The sequence below is a fragment of the Echiichthys vipera genome (genome assembly GCF_963691815.1).
Source record: "Echiichthys vipera genome assembly, chromosome: 2".
NCBI classification, from domain to species: Eukaryota; Metazoa; Chordata; class Actinopteri; order Perciformes; family Trachinidae; genus Echiichthys; species Echiichthys vipera.
In genome coordinates this window covers 23,912,433-23,924,650 of record NC_139827.1, presented here as the reverse complement: position 1 = coordinate 23,924,650, position 12,218 = coordinate 23,912,433, and the positions used below count along the sequence as shown (strand labels likewise).

At 40.3% G+C, this 12,218-nt stretch overlaps 2 protein-coding genes across 2 annotated transcripts; both read left to right on the top strand.

Annotated features, from left to right (window-relative positions):
• Positions 1-485: 485 nt before the first annotated feature.
• On the top strand, positions 486-1,814 carry rasd2b (RASD family member 2b; the record flags this gene model as incomplete). The annotated part of the gene is made up of 2 exons (XM_083926534.1): positions 486-1,098; positions 1,276-1,814. The coding sequence occupies 2 exons, from the start codon at positions 486-488 to the stop codon at positions 1,812-1,814; spliced, it is 1,152 nt and encodes a 383-aa protein (XP_083782660.1).
• A 6,111-nt stretch (positions 1,815-7,925) lies between these two features.
• LOC310958384 (GTPase IMAP family member 9-like) lies at positions 7,926-10,601 on the top strand. The gene is made up of 3 exons (XM_083929303.1): positions 7,926-7,969; positions 8,146-8,258; positions 9,335-10,601. Exons 2-3 carry the CDS (start codon positions 8,174-8,176, stop codon positions 10,132-10,134), a joined length of 885 nt encoding a protein of 294 aa, XP_083785429.1. The 5' UTR covers positions 7,926-7,969; positions 8,146-8,173; the 3' UTR covers positions 10,135-10,601.
• Positions 10,602-12,218: the final 1,617 nt, after the last annotated feature.

The following is a 12,218-nucleotide window of genomic DNA, read 5'->3' as shown; positions in this document are numbered from 1 at the left end:
AGTTTACTAGATGTAGGCTATATAGGCTATAGTCTGTAGTAGTGATAATGATGATGATGATGATGATAATAATTATAATAATAATAGCAATAATAATATTATTACTATTATTCGTAGTATTATTAATCGTATTATTATTAGTATTATGAGAAGAAGATCATGACAATCATTTATTGCTTATTGACTATAGAATACATTATGCCTTGCTATACGGTTATTCAGTGGGTAGCCTACATCATATCAAAATGTCCGTGCTACATTATGCTTCTTCAACAAACTGTGTTCTCCAGAAGAACAAAAAACCCCTTTCTGTCAATCAGCGTGACGCGGATGAATCACGGGGGTTGAGGATATAAAGAGAGCTGACATCAGCCACCACCACAGACAAGCTTGAGCAGACCTATGAAACTTCTGAACACACATTCTGCACCTACTTTCTGCCCACTTTGTTACGCAGATCCACGGACTGAAACCATATTAAGAAGATGGAAAGAGGCAGCCTCTCCACCGGCTCAGAGACCACTTCCCTCCCTGTGGCGCACCAGCTCAGCTGCTCCACTAAAGATGCTCCCCAGTTTCATGGCACTATGGACGGGCAATGCGCCGGGTCCTCCAAAGTCTTACTGGCTTACAAAAACGCGTCGCAGCACCTGAGTTCATCGGGAATTAAAGCGGGCTTGGGGATACTTAAAGTGGCCTCATCTCAATGGAAACAGGAAAAGAAGACGCGCTCAGAGGGAGCCGTTAGGCAACTGTCCACTGCCAACAGCAGCCATCCATGCAAGAGATCCGTACTGGATCAGCTGGCAGCTCTGGTTCTCCACGGTCAAACCCGGCACCGCCAGATTGTCCAAGAGCAAGCACCGACCAAACCGCAGAACTGTAAGCGCATCGTCGTTCTTGGCGCGCCGCGAGTCGGGAAAACCTCCATTCTAAGAAGATACCTTCGGGACGGATTTGTGGAGGACTATAACCCCACCTCTGAGGATTTCCTCAGGAAACTGTTTCGTATTCGCGGAGAGACCTACCAGATTGACGTTCTGGACGCGTCAAGGGAACGGGATTTCCCAGCCAAGCGGCGGCTGTCTATCCTCACTGGTGCGTATTGACTAAGTAATAATATCTGTCCTGCAAAAACTTGAAGTGCGTGTTAGTATGTGTTGTATGTGTTCATAGCAGAAGAATCATTGCAGGTGATAGGTGCATGCATAAATGCTGGACTCGAATAATGCATGGATGAGCATAATAAAATCAATGTTCTTTCCTATTTTACAGGAGACATTTTTCTTCTAGTATTCAGTCTAGATGACCGGAGCTCGTTCGAAGAGGTGTGCGCCCTGCGAACGGAGATTTTGGCCGCTAAATGCAAGCTGACCAAATCCTCTGTGCCGGAGCGGTGCGCGCAGCTGCTGGTTCCTCTGGTGGTCTGCGCGAACAAGGTGGATCTCCTAGAGTCTGAGAGAGGAGTATCTAAGGCAGAGGTGCTCCAAGCCCTCGGCGATGACTGTGCCTATTTTGAAACGTCTGCAAAGGAAAGCACGAATCTAGAGAAAGTTTTCGAGACTTTAGCAAAGCGAGGCGGGCTTCCGACTGAAACTGGCCCTTCACAGCACCGCAAAGTCTCCCTCCGTTCTTACCAGGCTATGCGGCCAGGCCGTGTGCCGGGGAAGGGCAACCCTGGGAGCGATGATGCCTGTGGCGCCTTGCACCCTCTGGCCCGTAGGCCGAGTTTTAGTACGGACCTCCGACAAGTCATTGGGCCACGCACGGCAAGAAAGCCCGACAAAGCACTGGAAAAATGTCAGATTCAGTGAGAGACAATAAGGGTATAAGACGAAGGGTTACAGAGCGAATAAAACAACCTATTAAGCACTGATATTAATTTACATATAATGCATTATCGTTGTCTAATTACATGCACTTGAGATTATACTTTCAAAATAAAATATATTTAATTGCATAGTGGCTTGCTTATTAATACAGAAAGCTGCGAAATCCATCTATCTTTTTTATCTATATATCTGTTGTGTGTGTGTGCTACCCATTCACACAACTGTGAAGGAGGGAGTGGGAGGATGTTGAGTCAGGAACTTGATTATTATGACTATTGCATAATAATGTGTGTGTGTGTGTGTGTGTGTGTGTGTGTGTGTGTGTGTGTGTGTGTGTGTGTGTGTGTGTGTGTGTGTGTGTGTGTGTGTGTGTGTGTGTGTGTGTGTTAACCTGGGGTCATGATTGCCACAGCCCAAAATCCCAAACAACCTGAACAATCAGATTAAAGGTGATGTTTCCAGTTTGCATATACATTTTCCCATCCTACACAACTCTATAAATTACCAAGTAGACTTGTCACTCAGTGCCCTTCAATTATTATAACATAAGTTATTTAGCTTTCACATCCATGATGGCTATTCTCCCACTCTTGCTTTTCTGAAGCTGAAAGAGCCTCTGTAAAAAAAAGGCTTTGGACACAGTCATGAGGGAGATTGGATGTGAGGCAGGGTGTTGTTTGATTACATCTCTTCCCCCAAAGTGAAGCTTTGTAGCACCAAGACAAAAGGGACGCAACCCCAACTAGGCCACATCAAATATTATGTGAAAAAGTTTCATCGTACTGGTTATTATCAAGATGCTTTAATTGCTTGCTGTTAGTAAAAAAGACACCTTGCACACATCTATGTTTTTGTGAACAAGCTGGATGTGTTTGCTGTGTGTGCTGCACTCAGTGAGGGTTGTTTGTTCCACGTGCTGGAAGTACATCAGATGCGTTTCCATGGCCACTGCTTCTGACTTGGCCACTCTGGTTGGCTTTACACTTACATGCATTTGTAACAAGCAACATAAAATGAAAGAACAACACACGGTCGCCTACAAATTGTAATTAAAGTGCTAACTCTTAAAAAAAAAGAAAAAGAAAATGTGTCTGAGTAGTTTCTTTACTCATAGAGCACAAATTGGGTGCCAAGATGTGTGACGTCCATATGTTAGCGGTTAAGTCCGAGAGCAACTAAATAATACAGGCTGTGCCAAAGTGAGGCAGAGACTCAGAGACAACCCACACAGTCCATTATATGTATGTATGTAAGGAAGAATCAGGTAATATCCACTCAAACGTCACATTTAATGGACCAATGAATTTATTATAAACACCTGAAAACCAGTAACATTTTCTTCTCTTATGCCATTCAAAGGATGAGCGGAGACATGTTGCTCACTCATCATCTGCATCTTCATCTATGTGTATTATCTTTTCTCCTTTCTTATAGTTCACCGGAAACAAAAATAATATATAATCAGAAAGAAATGACAACCGACTGTTAGGTCGCTAGTCCCGTAGCTGCTGTTGTCATGCCTATAAGCTTTCTAGCAGCGTGCAATGATGACAATGATAGAGGCCCACTATACTTGCAGTTTTTAATTTTTTTTTTTTTGTCATTTCAGACAGAGGTAGGCAAAAATAGGCCTCTTGTTTTAGCAGATGACCTACAATTTTTGACGGCTGAAATGACAGCTGTCACTGGCAGATTATATCAACTATAGCTAAAAGGTAATCCTAAAAAAAGTGATCTTAATTATGCTCTTGATGGCTTAATGCATGATATTGTGCTAAAGCTACAATGCCAGAAGTCCTAATCCTTCCTACTTAACAATCCATGTAGAACACATGGAAATAAAATAAGACCATTGTTCTGTAAAGCTTGTTAGTCCTGTAACACAAGGAAAAGTGTATGATCAGACTGTTACTTCATTCTAACATAACTATGCTATTTTTCGTAGATAGTCGCTTTTACAGTCATTTTCACTTTTAAGATTACAAAATAAAGACTTTTAGGATAAAAGTGTGTTTGTCAAACATATGGCGCTATGTCTGATTACGAGTTTGGCTTTAAACTTCCCCAAATGTTAGCCAAGCTATCACATCTCAGGCAGCGCCGATGGAACAAAATGGTAAACACTTCCTGTCTCCTAAGTGGGTGCGGCCTCATTTGAAAGTGTTGTGTGAACATCATGTGAATGGATGAAAAGTCATATGTACGGTACATCATTTATTTATATTTTCTTTTGCTTACATTCAATATTTACTGTTCACAGCTAACCGCCATGTTTAGCAGTGCAAAACGTATTTATCTTGAGCTTTCGCGAGCATTAGTTAAGGTTTATCTTAGCTTTTTTAAACCTTTTGTTTTGTATTGCATGTAGGAAAAAGAAGAGGCGGAATGTCATAGGCTACTGTAGGTAGTGGGCTAGGTAGCTGAACATGCTAACAATTGCAGTTCGAGCTGATAATTAACCTGTTTTGCAAATGGCCAGTTGCTCATTTCTCAATGTATGAAAAATATGTGCTTTATTTTATTTTATGTTTCTAAGTATTATTAATGTTTGTTTATTTGAATAATTCTGATGAGTTAATGGCTTATAGCAATTCTACCTGCATGCAATTTGTATCGTGTCACCATCAAAGGATTGACAGTGAAAGAAGCATGTTGGATATGAAAATATATAAATGGAAAATATTTAGAAAATTGAATTGTTTACAAGTGATCAATATATGTTAAATGTCATTCGGTCCTGTTTTTCCGCCTCCGCAGTGAGACAGTCTGATCTTTGCATTTCTGCTGTCGCATGATGGGAACTTCACATTGCAGGAAATCTGAGCCATTTTCACTCCTGTGTGGCCCAACGACCCTTTTTCCACGTGCGGTGATACACACTTTTAGCCTTGTTCTTTGTTATAGCAATAACTGCACACACACACACACACGCAAACACACACACACAAACACACACACACACACAGGTACACACAGTTAAACACAGATGTTCCTGCCTCTGACTGCACGTGGGGATTCATGTTGTTCTGTCTGTCTTTTTTCTCTGACACACATATAGTTACATACACACGCACACACAGGCTCGTACGCACACACACACACACACACACACACACACACACACACACACACACACACACACACACACACACACACACACACACACACACACACACACACACAAGGACACACATAGGATAAGAGGCTTGCTTCTAAGCATGGACTGCTGTAACGTGATGCTGTTTTTCTACTTGGCCTTGTCCTTCACTGGACAAATTGTTTATCTGCTGAGACCGCTCACGATCACAAGCGCTTACTTCTACAAACCTTCTACAAATCTCCCCATTTCCCTCATGGTCTAAGGTGTTTTGAGTTTTCATTGTTTTGTCGCAGCCAACTGAGACACATACAGTATAATGAGATATAAAAATAAACTTGACTTGTCTGACTGATTTGTAAAGGTCATCTCAGACAAGGCCTTCAATATCATTTCAGATCTCCCAATGCACACAGCCAGACGCATCAAAACATCAACTGCTGCTGTCATCACATCATTTCTTGGGCTTTCTATGACTTCAAACATGGGATGGGAATGTGAGCATGTCTACACCTAGTGTACGGAGAGTTTGTCAGCAGTCCAATCAGTCACTATGGTCACACACAGCAGCTGAGACGAGATTGTGCCATAGAGATAGAGATGGAAGGACGCAGCTTGTCAAGCAATTAGATGATAGAGAACACACACACACACACACACACACACACACACACACACACACACACACACACACACACACACACACACACACACACACACACACACACACACAAACAGCAGCAGCACCTGCCACACGCTTTTGGCTCCCTACTCTCTTCTGGTTTGTCCTGTTCAGTGGGTCTTTGCCCTATTTGCTTTAGGAGTACTAAAGTACTTTTAAGTAATTTTAAGTAAAAAACTTAATGTGGTGATGCAAAAGTGAAACCTGAAACCAAAATAGTTCAGCAGCATTGTTATTAGACACCTATTGTTGTGCTATAAAAGAATCTCTCCACCTGCCAACATTTCACAGAGCTGAGAAAACACCTGTTGTACAGGTATAGGTTCAATATGTATATTACTGTATATGGTGTGATAAATTGCTGGCAATATTTTATTTGTATTTAAAATTAAAGTTAATTTATTTTTGTAGCTTTTAAGGTTTTGACAGAGATCACAGATTGCTGGGAGAACAAGCTTGTTTCCCAGTTTGCATCAAGCTCGTGCTGGTCACATTATGCCATCAAATCATCAGTGCTCACATTCAAAATCAACACAAAGGGACAGTACTTCGATAAAAATGAAGTAAACAAAGTGACACGAAACCAGGACCAATAGATAGGACAGGGGAGAGTGAATGAGTGAGTGTTGCTGGTTCATGCTGTCATGCTTCCCAATGACCACAGGAGGGCCGACCGGGTATACAGAGTAAAGTTCTGCATTAAATGACAGTAAAAAAAAGTTAATCGCTTTATCTTTTTGGGGATTCTGAAATTGAAAAAATGTAAATTATTGTTCTCCCAGTTTTTTTTCAATGGTCCACAGAGAAGGCAACAGACATTTAAAATCTGCTTATTTTCCTTATTCTTCAAGGATGGGTTTTTGTATAAACTGAGCTTGGTTTTTGCCTTTTTATTTTTCAATACATCAGTTTTGACAGCTTTTTCTATGTTCACAGATGAGACGGGTTCAGATGAAATTTACAGTCATAAATGTGATTTTATATTAAACATAAAATGTACTCATAGGGACTTTGCTTTTCTTTAAAAATCTTAATGACCATAAAAAATATAAGAAGCATCACTGTTCTTTTTAATTTCATTGAGAAAAATAGAAAAATGCTTATATTAAAAAAGAGATTGAAAGGTGGCAAGTTAATGTTTTTATATGGATTAAGCAAACTCGATTTGCCAAGTTGATAATTGAGCTTTAGAGGTGTTGATAGATTTTGTTTTGGACAAAGCCAGGTTGTCTCCCCGTTTCCATTTGTCTTAAACTAAACTAAAGTAACCGCCCACAGACCTTCTCATCTAACTCTCTACCAGAAAGCAAATAACTGTTTTTCCAAATGTCAAACTTTGCCCTTAAACTGATGGTGTCACAAAATGTTATGCAGGCCAATTGTATAGTGTATACACACACAACACACACACACACACACACACACACACACACACACACACACACACACACACACACACACACACACACACACACACACACACACACACACACACACACACACATACACACACACACACACACACACACACACACACACACACACACACACACACACACATACACCCACACACACACACACACACATACACCCACACACACACACACAGTATATTGCACAAATATATTGGGCAAAAAAGAAAATGGAGAGTAATCTGTCCCTGTTAAGGAAATTATTTTACTATTATTATTTTTTTTTCTCTCCTCATTGCTCCTAAAATCTGAAAAAGATACTTATTTCCCCATCAAGCAGGATGTAGCCTGAGGTGCACAAATTAGTAAAGTTAAAGTTATAAGTAAATTTTGCAATGGAAATGTTGAAAAAAATCATCACCAATCAGTTCTTTTCTCGTGCTGTAAAGTTGTGTCACACTAAAACATCTGCATTAAGACTAAAATGTATTGTCGGCAATAGCAGAACGTGCACGCACGCACGCGCGCACGCACGCACGCACGCACGCACACACGCACACGCACACGCACACACGCACGCACACACACACACACACACACACACACACACACACACACACACACACACACACACACACACACACACACACACACACACACACACACACACACACACACACACACACACACACACACACACACACACACACACACACACACACACACACATTTTTGCAGCTATGCCGTTCCTCCTGCCACCAATAGATGGCTCCCTCCTCTTCTCCCTTTCTTTGTTGAACTACTGTTTTCCAGAGAAATGAAACTTAAACAGTTCAGCACCATCTTTAGATGACAGTCGGGTGGGTGGGTTCTTATATAGTTCTGTGCTATAAAACAATCTCTCCAGCTGCTGACATATCAGTCAACTGAAGGAACTTGTGTACAGGTAAGCTAAAATACCTGTTTTATTGTAATGTAAGACTAGTGCTCTGCCTGCATTGTTTTGCTTATGGCCAAACAATTGAGGGCACAATTTCTTTTATAATTTCTATTTCAAAACAACCTTAATGTTGTTCTTGTTCTTGCTTTGAATAGACTTTTCATCTTTTTTAATTTTGTTAGGTTTTCAACAGAGATCACTGTTACAGAGATGTTGAGGGGAAAGGTTTGGATCCCATGTTGCAGCCTTCTTGTGCTGGCCATGTTATGTGGTGAAACTGCTCACTGCAAAAAAGGTATGTGATTTACAATAAGAAAAAACAATGTCACTGGCACTGCAGGTTTGTCATGAGAGGAGAGTAAAAAATATGGATCTCTTACACTTTGTTAAAATGCTTACACCCTGCTGGCAAAACTGTTAACCACACATTCACAACAGAACGGACTTCAGCCTGGTGCATTTCAAGCACTGCCGATTGCAATTCCAGCTGAAAGCTTAAGTAGGTGTCTTGTTTTAGAATTGTCAGTGAACACATACAGTGAAAATGGAAAGTATTCAGACCCCCTTAAATTTTTCAGTCTTTGTTAATTTGCAGCCATTTGCTAAAATACTTTAAATAGATTTTTCCCCGTCATTAATTTACACACAACACCCCATTTGAACAGAAACCACAGAATTGTAGAGAGGGTCTGATTACTTACGTTTTTGTTTTTGCAAACATTTTGTGGCTAAATATATGAGAGAAATAAGAGCCCTCACAGTACTGTACAGTATGCAAACATTTAGAATGAATAAAGGACATTAATGCACATTGCTGCATTTCTAATTCAGTCTTGTTACACATACACACATAGTACAGTTGGTTAAGTTTTTGGAGGTGATAATCATTGTTTGGAAAAATGCATGGTGCTAACCACCACACCACCGTGCCCCCCTAGGACACTGTATAAACTCTTAACTGAGGCTAACTTGGTAGCTTTTGCTTGCCAGCTAAAACGCTTTAACTACTGTTACCTTCATCTCTATATACTGTATATGCTGCGGCAGTATGCAGAGCAGTATGTGAGCTAGGGATGGGAACTGAGAACCGGTTCTAGCTAAGAACTTGTGACAAATTGGAATCAGAATTGGTATCATATGGCTCCAAGTTTATGAAGTATCAATAAAATCTTATTAAATCCCGTCCACAATGTGAACATGCACTGGCAGGTGTAGTTTTTGTGATGGAAGTTAGCTTCAACAAGGCTGGTGCTCAGTGTGTTAAGCAATCATTGTTTGAACAGTTAAAGCTAGCAGTGTATCAGGGCTCCCAGTGACTGTGAATGGGTTTACATACACATATTAACTCCATGTTTTATCAATTGTCCACAGGTTCAACACATCTGACTGACATGAGACTCATTCTGGTTGGAAAAACTGGATCAGGAAAGAGTGCTTCTGGAAACACCATCCTGGGGAGAGAAGATGTCTTTAAAGAGGGAATGTCACCTGAATCTGTGACTGAAGACTGTCACCGAGAAGAGGTATATGATGGTGACAGGAACATTGTTGTCATCGACAGCCCAGGGATGTTTGACACAAACAAAACAGAAGAGGAGGTGAAAGAAAAGATTGATGAGTGTGTCAAACAGTCAGTTCCTGGACCCCATGCGTTTCTGTTAGTGATCAGTCTGAAATCGAGATTTACTGATGAGGAGAAGGCAGCAGTGAAGTGGATCCAGGATAATTTTGGCACAGATTCTCCCATGTATACCATAGTCCTGTTTACACATGCTGACTTCTTAAAGAGTAAATCTGTCGAAGACTATGTGGCAGAGAGCGAACATTTACAGAGACTGATAAACCAGTGCGGAGGAAGATACCATTCACTCATCAATGACAAGAGACGAAGCAGAAGCCAAGTCACAGAACTTCTAGATAAGGTAGAGAAAATGGTGAAGTTCAATAGTGGAAAACACTATACCAATAAGATGTACCAGAAAGCCCAGGAGAAACTTAATGAGGAGAGGAATAAGGGGGACGAGAGTAGTGATTCGTGTAAAAAGATGGTTTATGCTTTCATCGGGACTGTTACAGCAGGAATGCTTTACCCCTCAAATTTTCTCACGGCAGTTGGTGGAGCACTTGCACTCATTCAAGGTTATGATTGCACAGCAGACTTTTTTAAGTAGTTAACGCCAAAAAAGTCAAGAAGCATAGCAACTGTGAACATGACATGATGGAGGGCTCCTACAGAACAGGCTCGTCTGCAATTACATCTTACCACAAAAGAGTCCGCTAGAAATAAAGTATCTCAAATCTTATGGATTATACATTTAAATTTGTTGATAATAGTGTGTATCAGTAATCTGAATATGTTAAGCAACTAGCAAGTAAAGTTACCAAATAAATGTAGTGGAGTAAAAGTATAAAGTAGCATAAAATGAAATTACTCAAGTAAAGAACAAGTACCTAAAAAGTGTACTTTAGTACAGTACTTACACCACTGCAGAGGCAATTAATAATGGCTAAGCCTGAAACAAATACTTAGCCGTAAGATCCTGTTAACTAAATCCTACATTGAAATATCAGTTGGCATACTTTATATGTTATTGTGTTGGCTCAAAAATGTTTTCAATAAAGTCTGATGTTCAGTTCATTTCTCCTGGCATTCATTACTGATCTCACTTGTTTTTTTTGTTTTCAGCTGACACTCACTGCACACACCACCACCAAATATAAGCCGTATTCGTTTTGGGATCTGCATCAGTGATTGCAAATAGGTGTACCTATTTCTAAAAGTTAATCATTGATTTCAGTATGTTTGATGGAACAGATATATTTAAGATATTTTGTTTTGATAGGTGATGTCAACAACGGTAGAATGTAAAGGTTTTCTCCGGGGGGGTTGTATTCTCAAGTCTTAGTATATGGTTATAGTAAGATACCCTATAATGTATTACAAAAGACGGACTTTGATGACGTAGCGGAGTAGCGTGGGATCATGGGAGTTGTTGTCTTCATTGTTAAACAACCACCAATGCCGATGAATCTATCTATCTGACGTGACTCGAATCATGTTCAGTTAATTTATTAAACTTTTACTCACGTTATCTAGCTTTATTATAATGAAATAGCTGCAGTGTGTAACGCAGATTACATTTATGGTAGTAGCTGACGGGTTATTTAGCTGCTGTAGCAACTCAGATTGAACCTTTTAGTAAACTGTGTTACCGGAGCAGTTCACTGTGACCCCAAGAACTGGGGATTCTCTGAATTTGAGTTTGCTTACTGAAGATTTGTCTCCGGAGCAGCTGTCTAGTCTTCTCCCGGCGAAGTCTCGGTGGAGAGTGAGGCAGAAAGAGAAACAAATTAAATTGTGGGGTAGCCTAGAACTGTTATCCATGTTCAAAACAATCATACTAAAAATAGTTTTATGAATGTGTTGAACATTGTTGTAAGGTTATAATGTAAAAGTTGTTGTAATATTATAATGTTACCTTATGGTTTAGCCACCAAGCGTTAGCATGAGCCACTTGTCGTAGCATATAGCATTTAGCTTGTCATAGCCATAGACTGTGTAAAAAATGATGAAATAACAAAGCATATCCGTCGGGGTCCGTTCTCCTAACTTGATCCAATCATACTGGCCTACGGGAGTCACCATCTTGTCTGTCTTTCCGCCTCGTTTCCTCTTACCAAGAAATGGCATGTATGTGACGTATGGGGGAGGAAGATACGTCTGTCTGGCTGACGTATACCTCCGAGGAGAAGTGAAGGCCAGGGGCTAGCTGTCACTCAAGAGGCCGCGCCCCTAATTATTCATAAACATTAACCAAAAAAAATAAAAACTAGCCTGGTACAAAAAAAATTCACCCCCCTCAGTGTTGTCATAGAGATATGATCTAAACATACAGACTAGAATGCTGTTTTATAAACAGGCCTTAAATAGATTTAATCATGTTGTGAAAACGGCCTGTTTTACATGGGGGTCAATGAGAAATTGCTCCATTGTGCAAACTACTCCTAGTGGACACATAGCACATTGTAGTAAGCTGCATATTGAATCATAACAATAAGTTAGGTCTCTCATGGATTTTTGTGTTGCATAATGGTATAATTAATGAAACTATTACTGTTAATGAGTATCATTGTGTGACATTGTATGATTTACAATTACTCTGATGTATCAGTAAATTAAAACTGTGTTGAGTTCCTGGGTTTCGCCCTTTTAGAGCAACTAGAGGGGCTAAAGGTTATATGTTGCCATTGACAA

Bases quoted from the DNA above. Each gene is read 5' to 3' on its own strand.
- LOC310958384 (XM_083929303.1), top strand. From the start codon at position 8,174: ATGTTGAGGGGAAAGGTTTGGATCCCATGTTGCAGCCTTCTTGTGCTG. The intron at 8,259-9,334 runs GTATGTGATTTA...AATTGTCCACAG, and splicing joins AACTGCTCACTGCAAAAAAG to GTTCAACACATCTGACTGAC.